This window comes from Apostichopus japonicus, chromosome 14 (genome assembly GCF_037975245.1).
Source record: "Apostichopus japonicus isolate 1M-3 chromosome 14, ASM3797524v1, whole genome shotgun sequence".
Taxonomy (NCBI): domain Eukaryota; kingdom Metazoa; phylum Echinodermata; class Holothuroidea; order Aspidochirotida; family Stichopodidae; genus Apostichopus; species Apostichopus japonicus.
The window spans coordinates 13,055,432-13,074,674 of record NC_092574.1 but is presented as its reverse complement, the minus strand read 5'-3'; the positions used below and the strand labels follow the sequence as shown (position 1 = coordinate 13,074,674).

At 37.4% G+C, this 19,243-nt stretch overlaps 1 protein-coding gene and 1 long non-coding RNA gene across 9 annotated transcripts in view; both read left to right on the top strand.

Moving 5' to 3' along the window:
* The window catches only part of LOC139980298 (rho GTPase-activating protein 7-like), a 175,483-nt gene that overhangs the window by 98,845 nt on the left and 57,395 nt on the right, over positions 1-19,243 (top strand). Inside the window, exon 1 of one of the 8 annotated variants that reach the window (XM_071991858.1) lies at positions 1,630-1,678. The exons of the other annotated variants lie outside the window; for them this stretch is intronic. Within the exon in view, the coding sequence (XP_071847959.1) occupies positions 1,645-1,678 (34 nt within the window). The 5' untranslated portion in view covers positions 1,630-1,644. Of the gene's footprint in view, positions 1-1,629; positions 1,679-19,243 lie in introns of those variants that run through there. 8 annotated transcript variants of the gene reach the window in all.
* Positions 14,721-17,971, top strand: LOC139980301 (uncharacterized). The gene is made up of 2 exons (XR_011797517.1): positions 14,721-15,022; positions 16,766-17,971. It is a non-coding gene; the product is annotated as an uncharacterized lncRNA (long non-coding RNA).

Genomic DNA, 19,243 nt, shown 5'->3' with positions numbered 1-19,243 from the left:
AAGACAAGTTTGTTAAATGGTAGATGTGAGTTAATTCCTGATACAGTTCATAACTTGGATCATAAATGGTCTATTACAGTATGTCCCCATAGAATACAATGGGACCTAGAAAGTGCATTGTACTGCATAAGGTATCCATCCAATTACACTGATCTACATATTAATTGAACACGTCCTATTGACGGAGTATGGAAAGTGTGACATAGTTGGATTGGAATTCTGTCTTTCATTGTTCTACCTTTGCCGGGAAATTTTTAAAGTTTTCTTCTGGTTGTCTGTCGGACAAACAGGCTTTGCAATTTGGAAAATTTTGGTTGTCTAAAAATATGTAGCAAAATATCAATGACCAACACGTACATTGTAGGAGAGATGTGTAGGTTTGTTGAATAAGACTCACAACAGTTATTGTATGGGGATGATTTATCAATTTATCATTTTTACCTATTCAAGCTTTTTTAGTTGCAATGTGATCTGAATTTGATGTTAACAGCTGGTCGTGACCTCCAATGCTGATTTTAGTTGTCCGAACAGAAATTTGGCCCACTGGGACGACCATTAAAAATTTGCCCTGCCTTGGCATGCATTTTCTGAACTATTTGGGAATATATCTAGTGTTTTAATTTTCAAAGCAGATTTTCTTTCAAGTACTACATAAGCTTTGGTAATTATAAAGTTTTACAAATTCTGGAGTACAAAATAGTGCTATGCATCTCCTGCATTTGTGTATCAAGTTGGTTACTTTGAAATTTCACAACGTCATATAATCTGACAAAGTCAACAAGTTCAGTTCCGTCTGTCATTTTCACCCCAGCAAATCTAACTGCGGAATGTTGCAGTTTTGTGCTCTTATCTTTTAGAAGATTTTAACTATGGCCCAGCCAATTCCAAATTCTGGGTTTAAGAAAAGGTAGTTTACACAATCCAACTGTGTTATATGCATGACAAAGGTTAGAATTTGAATAATTGGCCATTTGACCAGCACTCCCCTTTGAATTTAATATGTTCTCCTCTGTGTAACAACTATCGCAGAGACTTACAATAGGTGAGTAGGTGAGATATACATGTAGATCCTTTGCACTGATGGAGAGCGTATAAAGAGGAAATGATATAGACTAAATGTAGTACTCTTCATAAATAAGTAATAAGTAACAAAATAGTTTTACTGCATTTATTAAAGAGAAGTGTAGTTCACAGAAGATATTTATATATATATTGACTGAGCATATTGCATCAGTGAAACTAATTGAATAGAATTGAAATAAAAACTTAACTGTTTGGGCACATTAAGTATCAAATGAAGCTTTGTTTGTTACACAATACTATATACATAGTTCATATGGTAATACATGTTAAATCATGAGTTAAGTCTTGATTGGGAATCATCTATGCTTTCACGGTTACCAAGTTGATTTGAAATTGCGTTTTTTCCACGAGCTGCTCTCTGCCTGCTTTGACAAGTCTCAGGTTCGGTCGGGATCAAAGTTGCTTGAATACACCAGGGAGTTGATCGAAGGGTCTGTGTTTAACCAGGAGGCTCCACGTAGTCGATCTGAATCAAAGTCGAAAATACGAGAGTCTTATACGATCCTGTAACCATCAGAATAAAAATGCCAAGCGGAAAACATCTGCACTTTGTAAATCAAGATGATGGGAGTGATGTTGCTATGGCCACACAGAGGTAAATGAAAACTTAAGTAATAAATTGATTGGCTAATAAACAGGTTATTTGATGGTTGTAAAATTGCCGCTGGCAATCTGAAGAGGACTGGGAAGATAATGCAGACATTTATTTTACTCCTCTCTTTACTTGTCTCCCAGTTAACATTAGCACTTGAAATGTAGGATGCTGCCTCCCCAGCTTCTGGTACTATTTTCAAAACCGGACCTGATTTTGGCGTGAGATCACCAAATTTTTAAGTGGATAATTAAAACTCTTCAATGACTAATCTTCATCCAATTACATTGTCCAAATAGCATCACTAAACACTCTTTCTTGTTATCTTCCTGTTTATTGTTATTGTTGGAACAAAGACAGTCCAGGTTGTCCAAGGATATATCTTGCAAGCTTTCTTTGAAATTAATTATTCCAAGTCACCATACCTGGTAGCCATCTTTAGACCCTCCCTCCAACCTCCCGACCCACCCCACCCCTAAAACCCTGTAATATAGTTGTTAAACTTGGCTTTATTAGTGTCGACAGTCTGCTTCAAAATCTCTGAGCAGAGAAGAAGCTTACTTGCATAATCTTGTGACTAATACTATTATGAATGAAAATGCTAGACTCACCTTAGAATGACCTAGGAAAATATTTCCCCAGAGCACCTGGTGTCTGCCTAGTACATGAACTTGTGGTTTTGGAAATGAATGAGAAGGAGGGTGCCATGAAGAGGGTAACCCCACATATAATGAAAAATGAAAAAAAGATAAGATTCAGTGTTGTGGTTCAAATAGTTTGAAACTGTCTTTGCAATAAAATTGTATCATAATTTCTTTTCTCCTATGGTGTGCTGCCTTTGTCATTCTCATGTTCAGTTTGCAATTAAACTGCACCTGAACCCATCTTTAATTAATTTTGAATTATTGCACTCATCTCTAGACCTGACGATCATGCACCACATACTGCTAGAATATCCTGACCCCTGTCCTGACCCCTAAATTCATCCGCCAATATAATCTATTAGATCCGCTGATGATAATTCTAGAATCCAGACTTCAACCGACCTTTATTGAACGCCTTGTCTAGAGATGGTAAAAAGCTGGAGTCCATTCTTTTGGCTTTGTGAGGAAAGGGTCATGTATCCAGTCAGTCAGGAATGAATTTGTCATGAACAGAGCTTTGGTTCTTGCTGATTATCATATGAGACTTTATTGATAATCACTGAGTATTCATGGTACAGTTAGCGGTTGTATAGAATGTACTAATTACAGTATTTCATACCCTCAACTATCCAGATGTTTATGATTTATGCGTATCATACTGGAAATTCTTGAGAGAGCGACAACTTCTGAAATATACTTAAACACCAGTCAAAACCTGGGGTGTGACTCCTGCAAACTTTTGGTGGAAATAACTCTTTTGATTAGAGTAAAATTGTCCCTGAGCTGTCTTCCCTTCCAGGAATTGCAAGTAAAAATGGTTTCCACTCAAATGTTACATTTTATGATGGTACATATATGTCTATATATACATATTTCTAATTTGATGTCACAGTGAAGCTTGTATGGAGGTAGTCAATGGCAGCAATAAGAGACCATATAGTTATTTTTCATGCAAAGTTGATATAATTTTAAATATGTGTAAAGGATATGAAATTAATACAATTCAAGACTTTTTTCCACCCTTCTTTTTTCCTATCCATTCAAATATTGTTTCTAATTTTCCTTGTCCGTTAAGGCCTCACTTTTTTTTAATATATTGACTACAATTTGATGAATACCGAAAGGACCCAAAAAACCTGTCTTAGTGTACTTTCTTCCTCTCTTTACCCGACTTCTGTATCGTAAATCAGGAAGAAAGAGAAAACGGGCAGCGTCCAGGGTTTTGAGGGTATTGAAGGTTCTGGAACACGAACCTATAGTTCTTACACCACAAATTTATAATACAAATTTAATACCCATATTTTTTTACGTAGATGGGGAATAACATTTAAGTTGATGGGAGACAGGTTGGTATCACTGCTAATTCATACCCATAACCAGTTGATTTTGGAGGTTCTATCAAACCTTTCTTTCATATACATGTTGCATTCACTTAGATACAAAAAGCTCTTTTAAAGGATACCACAGCATACTGTCCGATCTTTTCTCCTCTGCGTTTTTCCTTTCTTCCATCTTTTGTGACCAAAATGAATGCTTCTGTTTTCTGTCACTGACGTGACTTTTAGAGCCTCTTTTTCTGCTGGCATTTCACTCATGTCTCCACCCAGCCTCCCTTTTGAGATCATTTGATCCATGCTGCAATTAGCACCACTCTGGAATTCCAAACTTTTCATTCTTGAACTTCTCTGATTCTCAATGAAAAGTACAGGCATCAATAAGTCAAGTGGGTCAAATGACCATTCTAGATGACTGGTTGCCATAGAAACTGTCTCCTAGAACTCTGGTTGACTTGATGTAATGGGGATAATTATTCAGTAGGCCTTCCATCCAATACCCACAACATTCTTGGTTGGTAAGGCAAGAAGGATTTGTTTTCTACCCCTCTTTTTCACCTCTATATGCAGTGAGGAATTGTTGTAGGGCAGATATAAATTCAAACCAGCAATTAAAAGTTATTGAAAAGTGTATAGAGTTCACAGTGTATGGTTACCTCCAGATAGGAAACCCTTCCTAAATAAACAAGATCTTAGTCACCACATGAGAAAAGCTTTTGTTTGTGTGATGGAGTGTTGTGCAGATTAACCTGTGTACAAGTTGACCTAAACTTGAACACAGACTTGCAAACTTCAAAAGAGGCCTCCTGAAAGTCAAAAGAGGTCTCCTGAAAGAAATGTCAAAAAAAAATATAATAATAATAAAATAAAGGTTACCCAATTATAGGTGGTTTCGCTATATAGTGAAAAAAAAAATTATTTACAGACTTTTGGCTGTGAAAGCTTATCGGTGTTAGTCATTTGGAAATAAAGTTATTTACCTGTAAAAGTTAAAGAAAGGAAATGAAATCAAAACTGATTCTGGTTGAAAACAGCTGCAGAAGGGGGGGGGGGGGGAAATATTGTGGAATTAAATGCTTTGTTACAGCAATATTTTGGTTTATGGAAACTACTCCTAAGCTAGTAGTGATAGTATAATAACAATGCACTTATTTTTAGGTCACTCTCAATTTAAAAGTGTTCTCATATTTTATGCTGGCCTTTGTATGTTAAAGTGTTGCAATTTACTGTGTTCCCTTGCTTACCTGTCTTCTCACAACCTCAGCACTTCTGGCTTCCTAGAGGGAACTGGTAATCTGGTACTGTTAATACTACAAGTATGGTTGCGTGTCGCTGTACAGGTGTATACTTGGCAAGTTCTGTTACCTCCAATAGTCGCCTCATCTTATTTCACTTTCCCAATAAGTCAAAAGTCCAACGAATACAGGCTTACATTTCTGTACTTTTAGTACCGCCATCAGCCATTTTGCCAACTCTCCATTTCTGTTATGAAGTCTAATACAGGTATACATTCATTATGATGAAGATACATCTCCATATCTCTTCGTACATGAACATAGAACACTCGTAAACTTACATGTCTCCTCTCACCAAAAGCACTTCCGTATCTGCCAAATTGGTATAAATTTGCCAGCATTGCACATCTATTACCCATTCATCTTTCCTCTTTCTTTTGAATGAACTATTTCGACAATGCACAAGTACCATCACAGGACTTCTTCCAATCATTGAGAAACAGTTTTAGCGGACGTTCTTATGTTCTGCCTCATCGTTTGAAATCCTGACAATTTACTTAACTGTGAATAGAACATCACCCAGCTTTTATTACTAGTTACATAGTGATGTCATTTGACATTAATCATGATCGTGATCATTGGGTTTATTTCACCATCACTGCTTACAACAGGAGTATATAGATGTGTGACATGTAACATTTATATCCAGTGCATCATTCTGTGTGTCATTTTACTGGTCATTTGTCATTGTCTTATTTTGGCCACTTTGGCTTTCCTTACTCCACTGATGTACAGAAGGGTATACATTGAGGAAGCAGTTGAATACAGTTGAGGTCATTGCCCTTGGACTGTGGTTCTGTCATGTGAGAGTATCCCATAAGAGTTGTAAATGATCAGTTCTTTGTACACAAAATCTGTATTCTTAGCCAAAATATCCTGTCAGGTTTTTAAAGGAGATTAATGGTACAGTAGTTCTCCAAGTTGATTGACTCTAATGCAGGCGTGTGATACTTTAGAGGAAGATGATTTCAAATAATACCCTTTTCATCCGGGCTAAATCAGGAAAGAGGGCAGATACCATACAATAGAGAAGGGATGAAGCAATATTCAAACAAGACCATTCATCGGCAGAAAAAGCTTTTTTGCGGCCTGCAGTGATTGAAGCCTTTTGTAGTAGAAAAACCAGAGCCGACTCTGAAGTCTGACCACCCAAAGAATAAAGTCTGATATCAAAATTGTTAAAGGTTTGTACAGTTAAGTTGCTTGACAGCCCTCTCCCCCCCCCCAAAAAAAAAAAAAAATCCTGGGTGGATTGGTAATGTCATTGACTTTACCTCTTGTGCTGTTAGAGTTGATTAAAACCTCTTCTGGGAGAAACACATCTTGATTAACAGTGTTTTGTTTCTCCCGTAGGAAAGCAAAATATTCTTTAGTATCATGGCTTGTATGAGACATGAACCCATCATCTGAGCTAAAATTTTTGATGATCTAAGCCATCAACCCTAGAATCATTCTAGCTGTAGTAGGAAGTGTTTGCCATTGTTGAGAGAGTGAAATCAAATTCCAGTTGATTGGTATTTATTCTAGGACAACATGGTCGGTTCTCTTTCTCTTTACTCTTACCCCCACCCCCCTCCTCCTCCTGTCCTTCCCTTCATCCCCCACACTCACAACACAAATTCCATAATCCAAAAAGAAAGACCCATTTACAGAAGTTTACTTCTTGACAGAAAGGGAACTCTGAAGATAAGACTCCACATCAGAACTTTATATATAAGCTAAGGATAATAAAGAGCCCTGCAGTCTATCCAGGACGTTTTGGGAAGTTCAACATTGTTTGAGATCGGGTAAAGTAATTGCTTCTTTCTCCAGGCAAAGCAAAACAAAATAAAGACAAAACTCCTATTTTGAATTAAATTTTGAAGTGGGAAGGTTTGAGGTTCTCTCGTCTCTCTCTAGCATGCCTCTTTGTCTTTCATTTTAGAGGATTTATTTAAGAAAATAAGTTGATATTTTTTTTTAAATTCCAGAGGAGAGACTGAGCAATCTTTTCCTTCTATGTATACGTATATATATATTGCCAACTTTTTGCAGCTGTTAGCTACAATGTGCTGATTGATTACTCCAGTGACAACAGTGTTTTTGCTTCTTTTCTTGAAGTGTTATCATACTATCAGTTTGTTAAATTGGTTTGTGGAGTTGACTCCTGCTCGAGTATGTCTGAAATGTCCATCCGTTCACAGTTGCATCAGTTTTCAAAACTTGGGAAGATATTCCGTGTCCTTTCTGTAAAAGTCTTCAGTGATTGAAAGAATCTGTTTTTGTTTTTTTTTGCTGCTATTTTGAGCTTCATGTACAATCCTTAACTTTAAGAAACACCTCTGACCGCCAGTGTGTCTGTGGTAAAGTTGTTACGATGGTCATTACATGCTTCGAGAGAGTGCCGTTAAGTGCAAGCAAAACAGAATAACAAAACGAAAGATATTTCCCTTTAGGCCCGGAGTCTGTATTCACTTGTAACAATGTAGTGACTTGAGTCACTTTTGTCAATGCCAGCACCTATTCAGATGTTTTTGCAAGTAACGGTACGTCGAGCCCACAGGCCACTACTGTTTATTGTGGGCTAGTATCTAATCCACCTGAGTGGTTAATACTACGATCTTCTCGACAGAAAACGAAAGAAAGAAGAAAAGCGAAAACTCGTTCTACCACCCTAGGCTGATCTCCAAATGAAATCTTTCTGAGAATGTCTGTTTTAAAGGGCAGATTTGTTTTGGGGCCCGTAGAATACTCTCAAGAAGGTAAAACTTTTTGCCATCTATACCCCTATAGAAATCTCCCATCTAGTGAATAGTTTTTGAAATATGTGCTAAATAAAGTCAGTATTAGGTTGCATAAGTCGTCACAGTTTGAATTACATAATATTTAATAGAGTTCATACAACGAGATCAACATTGCAAACGGTGTGCGATCTAAAGTTAGAATAGTTGGATGTCATTTCTGACTTGCCCCTTTTTAATCCTGCCTCCTGAATGCATGCATTCTAAACCATGTTGTATGTACAGAAGTTGACAGAATATAGATTATCCTTTGCTGTGTTAAATTCAACAGTTTTGCATCTGTAAATTATGCTGGGATAATGATTTCTGTAAAAGGAAATTTCAAAGTTTGACCAATGACCAAATGTAATACTGTAGTTGAGAAACAGGTTCTCAGTAAATATGCCTAGTTTATTAATGCTCATGAAAATTTATTAGAACTTGTATTACAGAGAAAACCACCAAAACTTCCTCCACTTTCAGTGTCCAGTAAACTGTTAGCTAACATCGAAGCCTTACGAAAGAAAGCCACTGGCTCCCAAGTCTATTGCAACGATCTAAAAATACTCCCAAGATAATTGAAATGTGATGTATTTGACCTAAAGCAACTATGCAATAATGAGAAACTTTGTTTCAGCTGAAGATGTTCATGATTTACAAAAAACTGGATCAGCTCTGTTTTGTGGAGAAGGTGAAGAAATGTTCTGTGAGGAATAAAAAGGGGGAAGAAATGTCTTTTGGATATGGGCATAAATGGGCCCATATATTGGAATTGCACATTAAGGAAGTTGCATTGTTTGAAAGTGCTGATTTATTGGGAAATAGACAGTGTGTGTGTTGAGGGAGGAGGGAGGGGGGAGAAAGTAGAGGTGGGGAGAAGTAGGGGTGAGGGAGTTGATGTGAGAAAAAGTGAGAGTGATTATGTATCTTTGTTATCTCATGAGCAAGTTGTAGCCTTGCTAGAAGAAAGTTTAGCAATCATTCTTAATTTCTCACTTGTTATTTTCTTAATGAAGATTAAAAAACAGATTGAGGTTTTTAAAAGCCTTTCTCTACCCCTTTGTTGCTTGTGCAGGGCTAGCAGTGAATCCTTGTTTCACAGTTTGCATGATACTGTGACTTCTGGCTGGGATCCACCAGCAATAAACTGGGTTAAATATGTACATATCACCAAACAAGCAAGGGCTGGATAGCTGACTTATAATGTGCATGATGATGATATGTCCCTGGGTTTGATTTCCATTATAGTCTATAGTATTCTCTACTCTTTCTAAGTTTGTGTGTATAAATGACCTCACTTCCCAGTTGTGTATTTAATGTTGTTGATTTTGCAATTTATGTTCCTTTCGTATCATATTGAGTTAAAGTGTAATCTCATGACAATGACTATGTTCTGTATCAAGTGTATCAATAATGATACTGCTACTAGCAGTTTAATAAATTACTCAACAGTCATCGCTGAAACGAAAATTGAATTGAAGATGTGTGTGCAACTCCTCAGCCAGTCTATAGAAAATGAACTTCTAATGAATGAAGCCATTATGCCGTAAACACTTTCTTTTTGTACAGCAAACAGGAAATTGTTTGCACACTTGCCAATTGGTAAGGGAAAATACCCCTGGATAGGATGCAATATATTAAACAGTGCACTTAATCTTCTCATAATCATTAATAGCTGAATAATAATGGCTTCATTGTTTGACAGTCATAGTGATGTTACACACAATGGTCATGGTAAAGTGAATAATCTACTGTATGTTACAACATTGTCAGGGTCTCCGGTGGTAAGATGAAAAGTGCATTCACTAGAGATGTAAGTTTGGGGGAATTTTGCCCATCAAAGTTGTACGATAGAATGGGGTCATAAATCGCAATAGCAGAAGTAACATGAATGGCAATTTGGGCAACAGAAGGTGGTATCCTAGGTAAACAGATGTTTGAACAGATAATTCCTTTAACAATGTTCAGAATGCCCTGGTAATGTCTTAAAAATAGTCAAACTTTTGTTGAATAGGGAACAGAAACGTAAAATAGCCAGAAATCAATTTGAAATATATATATAAAGTGTCTGTATGATTGCAAGTCCCAGGCTCTATTGATTATCTGAGCTATGGACATACGTCACCTGCAGCTCAATTTGTGGCTAGTATTTGTGATAAATTGTATCTTGCCATATAGTAAATTTTGCCTGCAATAAACTGAATGGGGGGAAGAGAGGGGAGGGGCAAGAAAAGGGAGCAGGTGCTGTAGGGGAGGAGAGGTGACAGGGGGAAGAGAGACATCATAGGTGTTAATATCTAATCAGACATTTTGGTTCCTCCTAGAAGGTTAGACAACATTGTTTATGTTTCTCAATAGACAGTGGAAGAGAAACAGAGATTTCATAGTTCAGCATTGCTTACCTCGAGTATTTGGTTTTCCATTTTGCTAATCAGTTTGGAGGTTTTGACTGGGAAAACTTGCATTCTTAATATCTGTATGCAAAATGTATAGTTGTACTGTATACATGCCCTTTGTACAGCATTTGACTATGTGGTGTTAGATAATTTATTTCCTTTTGCAGATTTATATACATATACATATGTGCATGGAGGCATCTTCAGTTTTAGCACTGGTACAAAGATTCAAGGACTCTCTCTCCTTTCATCAAATCACGTTGGGAAAGGTTTAGCTCACTACTGTGACTAATCCACCTTGTTACCGTCGGTACAAAGGCACCCAGGGAGTCATATTGTGGCTGCCTATTTCCGTGACGGATTCAAACAGGGTTTAGTGTTCTCCCCCTCAACGTTGACATTGTTCCAGTATCCAGGACTCTCACCTTACCTGCCCAATGCCATCTCACTACAATAACAGTGTGCATAAAAGCGGAAGAATTGTCATATTCAGTCTCTCTTTTCAACCATTCTCTGGTCGATTTGGACACTTCACTCCCGATGAATCTCTGTAGGCTTTCCCATTCTGATGCTTTGATATTTGATTGAGAGGAAGGTGTGTCGGCTGGAGGATGATCCCCTCTCAGGGCCATCCTTGCGGACCAATACCCTCGGTTGATCACGGGCCTCAGGCGTCACTCCTGTCATCCTGATCGTCGTCACTCTTTAAGCTGCAGATCGATATAGATATCTATCTATATGTAGGGATATATATGGCATCCACATTGAGAGGAAAAACTATTCATAGGTTTCTGAATCATTTCAGCCGTTATATATCTTCCTGTTGTGCAGTTCCACCCTTTCAATCACCATGTCTGCTTGCCCTTTTGTTATCAAATGACCTTGTCTACATGCATTTGTTTGAAGTTGATATTTCGTATCAAGTTCCACGAAAGGATGTGTTTTCATCAGTACGTTTGGTATGTTGTCAGACAAAAGCATTCGTTGAACTTGCTTGTGTTTGCATGGACTGGGCACTGTTTGGGTAAATTGATGAATGAATCACAAGACCCCTACTATCTACCCTCACTGACTTTGGTCTTGTTTTACTTCTGGACCACCCCTTTATAACAAAGACTTTGGTACTAACTTCTGAAGAACTTGATGGTATAACATTTTTATCTACATATGGACAGGTTTAGCATTATTAGCAATCACAAATCCCTCCAAATATACAGATGCCCCTCAAATGATCAGTTGTTTACATCTCTGATAGTGCTATCCCTAGATCCCTGATTGCAAAATTTAATTGAATATCTGTTTGTTCAATCCCAAGACAAATTGGTCTTTAGTAGGGGAAACAGCCCCAATAGTTAACTTATATATTATAATCTCCACTAATGTTATCTAAGTGTATGACCTCAATGCATGCTCTCATTCTGTTGCTATCATTCAATTTCTAGAGCTCAAGCATTCCAGAAAATTACCATGGAGGCAATTTGGGTGCTTTTAAGGACTTTCTATTTCGTGATTTTGTTCCATTTGGGAATGGAAGTTTCACTCTGCTTCAGTGGTTGATTATAAAAAAGCTTTGATTTTTACCCCTCTTTGATTTTTAACCATCTTCTACCGGCCCAAATAGGCCTTTGTACAGTGTGAGACAGAACAGTTTAGGACAGACTTCGGTAGGATGTGGTTTAGTTTATGTAAGAAGACCAGGTACCAAAGTAGGAGGATGATTTTATTCATCTAGTAAGACTCTCCCCCTCCGACCTTCTTTTCAACGTATTCTTTGCTTCGTCTCACTCACTCACTCACTCTCTCGCTCTCGTAGTCTCTGTTTTATATTCTGATTAAACTTGTGATTAATCGGAAAACTTCTTTTTTTGGAGGCTATATATGTAAAGCATTGAGCCAGTTGGATGGGGAGTTTGTTCACGGTGCAGTTGGAATTCAGCACTGTCAAGAGGTGCACGGAGGAGATGGAACTCTCGCCGCCGGGCCCCGTTATGTTGACAAAGATATTAAAGACGGCTCAGTCATTGGTTTTACAGCAGTCCAATATTGATTCTCGATTCTAAGAGCAAAGTCGGCAGTAAGGAACCACTGGACTCGTATTTATTCGGCTCTATCTTTAAAGTGGGTTTGTCAACAGCTCAATCCTTCATACAAGCCAATTTAGCATCTGCAAATATCCTCTTAAGTACCATACTTTTGTATTGGGGTAAAGGTTGCTGCCCTGTTGGCAAGGCAAGAAGGTTACATGGAGCATCCAGAAGGAGAGTTTCAGAACAGGGTGTACCATCCGTTCACCCTACTGAATATTCAAAAGCACTGTATTTTCCGTCTCTACAAGAGGCCCTTTGTTGTCATCAGTAAGTACAGTATTATGAAAGTTCTGGAATAATTTTCTGGAGTTATTTTCTCTTGCTTAAATAGTATTCCCAAACTAAGGAGATCCTCTACGTGATGCTTGATACTACCATTTTGTACCTACCTTCCTACCCACCCCCAACCCCCCTCCTCCCCCATCCCATATATCCCTTCCTGTCTTCTCTTTCTTGTTGATTGTATTTTATCCTTCTTTGTATGTGGAGGTGAAAGTGAAGGAATCTGTGTCAATGCTTTGAGACAAAACATGATAATTTTATTGTAGTGATATGAGGTATGTTAGGTATATGAATGATTCAATATACACATGAATCATCTGTCTTCCCATGTTAACTGTACACTCTTCCACTATAATCTGTTTTAAAGAGAAGAGGTGTTAAAGGGAGGCTATGTGGGTGTTTAAGTTTGTTAAAGTTGTCAGTTATGCTTCATTTGTTATATCTTAGGGTAGCTGTGTAATAGCTAATCAATTCAGGAAATGTTTTTCATTCACTCTAAATGGGATTCTTTGCTAGCTCACAAGTTGTTTCCTTTTACACTTCTGAGAAGTGGCATTTATGTGGGTTCAACTTAAATCTTTGAAAAATGAAAAGAGGTCCATTATAGTACTAAGTACTTTGAATGTGATGTCTAGTTAGAGGTGCTGTAAAGCAATATAGAAATTACATGTGCATATGTGCACACTTGTATGTTAGTATGTCAATATTGTAAGACAAAAACAAATTGCATAATTCAATACCCGGTTGACCTTAAAATCAACGAGGTTCACGTTGTGAGTTCAAACGCAGGCTATTACTGAATACGTTCTTCCTTTTTTTTCCCTTCATAAAGAGATTTGGTTGCATTGCATTGTACATAGTAAACACAGGCCCCCGCTACAGGGACATAAAAGTGTTTGACCTTTATCTGTTTCAAGCTCTGCGCTGTAGCAAAGCAGTAGGAAAAAAGTGTTTCATACTTATTGTTATACACCTGAGTGTATCTTTTGCTATTGGCAATAATTGTTTCAAGTCTCAGGTATTTTGTGATTTCGGAAATTTACAAGTCATCCCTGCTGGTTTCAGGATGTTCCGGCTTTCCATATCAAGCAAACTTCTGCTGTAACCCAATAGATGTCAACATGTAACAAGCATATGTTAAAAACACTTTTTTGGCTGTGAGTAAAGTTAAGTTTAAAGAAATACTTGCAAAAGCATTTTTTACTGTATATAAGTGACCATATTTTACCACTGGGCAGGTAATTGAAGAAGCTAAGTAATTTTTATTTGACTAACATTTATTTATTTATTAATGGTTGTGGAATTTTGTTGGTATACATTTCTTTTGAATAAACATTATTCAAATGGCCTACAAATGTGGAAGGAGAGGTATATTTATCATGTGCAAAGGTGTCAGGTGAAAAATCGGTTGTTGAAGGCCAGCTGATCATTTTCAGTTCACACAAGACTTTCAAATCCATTTTGAAACGAATAACTATTTAGTGCCGTATGGTTTTCCACCTGGCAAAGGTTTTTAATACACTGGTTTAATAGACACATTAAACCGATCAATACCGACATAATTGCAGACGCTGTTGTGTCGTAGCGTTTAATCAATTTATCTGGGTTTGTTTTCTACCAGTATCTTTCAAGTTTAACTTGTTTACAACCCATATTTACATTTGGTGGCCTGGATTCTTGTGCAATATTACAACAACAAAAAACTTTTATTTTTTTATTTTTTTTATATTTCTATTTTCTCCAATAGATTCCCTTACAGGCACACCATATGGTAATAGCATAGTAGAGCTATAACTAGCTATAATAGTAGATGTAGTATTAAGGGGGTGTATGGGTCAATTCAGTTCATGACAAATATGTAACCCAAGCTTAGTTCTCATCCTCAGGGCTTCTTGTTGGTTGTAAATTGCCCTCCTCCCACCCTTGATGAAAAAATCCTGTCTAACTGGCCAGACACACGCTGTGACAAGCCGGGTTTGATGTGAAAAGAGTCCCATCCTGACCTAAGTCGTCAGATGTATATCAGGCCTCTGTGAAGGTACATCATCATACAATGTGGGTATACTGTACCCTCTCCACTACTAGAGTATACCTTTTGGAAGTGAAGTTTTGATTCTGGACATACAGACTGACTGTTTTTTTTTTCGGGGCTGATAAGGGCTTTGTGGTTTTAGGGATGATGGTACTACAATGTCTGTGATTTGCTGTTTTACTTGAGGATAGGGTAATCCTTGCTGCTTTTACTCACCATGCAGTTGGAAGTCTGACCTCAATATATGACCGTTACTAGCAAATTTTCGAGCACAGCTACTTGACACGGAAGTAATTGTTTCGCGCAAATCCGGTTCTACGGACTTCGGTTCGCTACTTCCATGTATGGATGTAATCGGTAAAATTCGCAAACATCCCAATGTCATTCGGGTTTACGAGTATCGTAGCTCGATAAAGGATACTTTAGAGACTCAAATACGATCATTTCCGGAAAGAAACGAAGATTTTACCAATAGAACAGTGCATTTTCTTATCGACGACCAACGCAAAAACATAAAGGTAAGTCAAATCGAGTCGACGTCTATCGTTATGTGACTTTCGCGTCTTAGACAACTTTTAACCGTAAAAATAGCATTTTTGTAATATATAAGCTTGAATCTTACTCATATTTTTCAGAAAAGTTGTAACTCCCCCGAAAAGTGTGATTTTTTGGTCAACGAAAATGGTGCTCCTATGTGGTTTTGGTTGCCCCTAATACATGTATCCTAACGTACATAATACACTTATACACGAAAGCACCGTATCCTATAACGTGCAGCCTAGCGCTATATGTCGACTATGATGTAGCTAGTGCTAGATTTGCAACGTCTCGTATTTTTCGTAATCTTTCTATTCGGCATAGATTCCCTTCATTTTTTGCGTTAATATGGAAAAATCAGGGAGTTGATAAGTCACGGTACTACTTATGGCTACTAAATAGTTAAAATTTAAAAATTCGAGGGCATAGCGGACAGTAATATTACTAGTACAAGCCTAGGCTAGCCAATAGGCCTACTGTAGTACTTTTGTATTTACTAAAGTAATATAGGCCTACTACGACAAGTTTTTACTACAGGTAGGCCCTAGCCTAGTTTTAGTAATACTAGAATACCTGCATAGTTTAGTCCAATTTTAATAATGGACTAAGGCTTATAACCTTCAGTTCTTAGCCTACGCCTTCTTGTCCTTGTGTAATAATTCTAAGGGGCCTGTTCTTGAAAAGATTTGGACTGCATCAGATACAATTTATTATTATTATACAAAAATTATTAGTAGTACTAGTAGACTGCCTTTGAACTATGTATAAGTTAAGATCATGGCTTATTATGAGTTTTATTAAAGCTGGACTGGGTGAAAATTTCCTCCATCCTGGGATCGGGATCCATTTCAATGTCACTTTGTTACAAGTGTTCAAGACCGGTATTAGATCCATGACTGAAGTCTAGGCCCAATTCCCTATGCTTAATATGTAGTTAGGTAGAGCAAGATACGTAACACAGAAATAAAACTAGCTTGCTTTATACTGCATACACTTTATACTTATTGCTATTACAGTTAGACCTACTGCTGGTACTTGAGAATAATTGCACCTCATAGAGCCATGTAGTTGTACATAGCTACTTATAATTCCAGGTGACTTAAAACAATATCAGGGATCATTTTGTGACAACATGTTTTGCTGTTAACGAGAGTTTACGATCTTTTTATTGTTAAGTTGTTTTCTATGATAGGTACAGTAGTAGAAGTACTTAGTTAGTCATTCACGTACAGCCTTCCCTATGTGTGTGTGTGTGTGTCACACACAGATTTCTCTAAGGTGCTTTCCCATGTATATATGACCAAAAAAGTGATTCCCAAAAAGAAGAAAAGTTTCATTCACTATTAAATTTGTTTTGTTATGTATAATGACTAACATTGCAAAATGCAGTTCCACTGGTATTAAGTATTAGCCCAGATAGCTTCCAGAGTTTATTACATCCTCATGTTTATTATCCTCATATCTGAAGTCTTCATATAAGATTTTATTTATAGAGATCTGTTAATAAATGTAGTCTCACATTCTATTTAATACTATATATCTTTAAGTTCCTAGCTCTGTTATATGTACCCGTAGTAAGAAGGAATGCAGCCTGTGGATCAGTTAAGTGCCTGTTGTTACAACTCTGCTCCAAACTATTGTTTGTTTAATCAGGTTGTATTATTAGTGTGCTACCTTTAAGCAATTTTGTTTTCTATATATATGTAATTTACATTTTTCCTCAGGTTCTGTTATACTCTTATAGAAAGAACAAGTTGTGTGCAGCAACAGGCTGTAATATACTCAGCAGTCTCATGCCTATTCTCTAGCTAACTCGAACAGGTTATTGGCCCAGACACATACACTGGAAGTTAACTGTGTAGAATAGATTGTTGTTTGGAATTTATGTGCTGATTTTGGAACCATTTCTTGGGAAATGTCGGTACTTAAAGTGGTTAATTTAGTCGTGACAACTGACCAATATGGCTGGAACAACAGAAGATATGACGTGGAAAATTAACAAAATGGATGGCTCGAACTGGCTGACATGGAATTTCCAGATGAGACATTTGTTTCTTGCAAAAGGCCTGTGGGCTATGAGGATGGCTCAGGAAAGTTGGGGGTTACTGTATGTGAGAAGTAGAAGAGTGCAAACTTGAAAAAGACACAACTGGCATTTTTCACCATTGTGCTTGCAATAGCATCTAGTCAGCTGGAATTAATTACAACAAGTGACAAACCAAGTAATGCTTAGGATGCCTTGCGTACTCTGTTCGAAAAGGATTCTCTAACCAACAAACTTCAGCTCAAGAAAAAGTACCTCAGAACTGAAATGGCAGAGGGCAAGTCAGTTGGAAATAATTTGATTTATATGAAAGGAATTATGGATCGTTGGGCTGCTATTGGTGCTCCTATTTCTGAAGAAGACCAGGTTGTTAAAGTTATATGTCAAGTTTGGACTTATTTATTTACTTTCTACTCTTACCTTTTACTTTTATATATTTGTCTTTTAATTTTAATCTTATGCTATATGTCACAGGTATATCTCACCATTTCAAAGTTACAAAACTATCCATCCTGCCACCTGAACTGTTGTTGCTATGTCATGCCTTCACTATGCCACCTTGAAATACCCCTTCCAGTCATAATGCACTTGACATTGTGTGTGATTTTTTTTCAGACAATATTATTGTATGAAGTCTTCACAGTATGAAGTGTGTTTCATTTCAAGAAGTATTCAAATTTTGTTAAGCTATTCCTTCCATTTGAACAAAGTATTTCACTTTGAAGTGATCGAAGTAATTTATATTTCATGCCCATATTTTCACAGGACATTAAAACATGTTCTTTCATGGAGAGTGTCACACCAAATGTTTTTGTTTTCTTTTTTCTGTTGCTTAAAGTGCCTTATTGTTACAGTTATAAAATCAATAAAAGACCAGGCAACTCTATTTCCACTGTTGACTAATGTTCTACTATGCATGTGCAAAAGAAAAAGAAAACAGCCCTACTCAAAATATTTGGTCAGAGTATCCATAGAACGTAATGTATCCAAACACGTCCTGTGTACTGAAAGTCCGCTTTTAATTAAAGTCCCCATATGTGGCAAAACCACCTCATCCCTCCAAAATACCCTAACTCTTCCCAAAGCTGGTGAACACCACACCCATCCCAAAGCTGGGAAACTCCAAACCCTTCCCCAAATCCGCTAAGCACCACATTCCCTCCCCAAAACCCCTAAAAACACCACACCCCTCCCCTAAACAACACACCCCTACCCAAGCCACAGTACTTAACTCCAATATTGACAAGTGGTTATGTAGTGTGATACATGAACCAAACAAGGATTGGTATTGACTGGAAAACTGTTAACTGATATTTATTGATGAATATAAGCAACAGATGAGTACCCAGCTTTGCAGAATCTCACTGAGTAAGGGCTACTGTGGAATTATGGTAAGTGGGTAAGTATAAATCATTTGGTATTGTAGGTATAAATCATTCGGAATTGTTGGAAGTTCCTTAGAAAGCAACTAGAAATAAGGTTTGGCCTAGGCCATGTTACCTTTGTATATTCGACATGTGGTATGACCCCTTCAGTTTTGACAACAGACTCAGGAAAATTTGTGTTACCTTAATAGTTACCACCATTAATTTAGCTAGAAAGGAAACACCATCTCCCTTGCCCCCTCCCCAATTTGTCTCTCTTACCCCTCCCATACGCAGCTCTCAGTAATTTCACATTTTACCTAATCATATATTAGAATTTGGGACAAAATTTCTTCCAAACCTTAGCACAACTTAAATTACTTAATTTCACGCCACAAAACCTAACATTCCTAATAGACCGTACACTAAAGGAATGGGTTCCACTACATTGAAAACGATTTGAGTGAAGTCTTGTCGGTAGTAGCCCATAGCATGCAAACGGCTTGGCGAAAGTCTACCTAATTTCAAAATGGCGGCGACAGCAACAAAATCGCCGAGTCGAGGTAATCGTTTTGTGACCGGCCGTCTTAGACAACCATTTTACCTAATCTTTACAGCATCATGTAGGAGAGTACAAGATCCACAAATGGGAGAACTTTTTTGCTGTAACTCTCTTTCGTTGGTTCGTTTTGACCTATTTTGTGTCAGTTAGGAATACATGTGTGAGGACGGAGTTGGATTGCAATCGTTGTTTCATAGGTTTTCGTTGATTTTTTCTCGGGTATCTTTGCCCT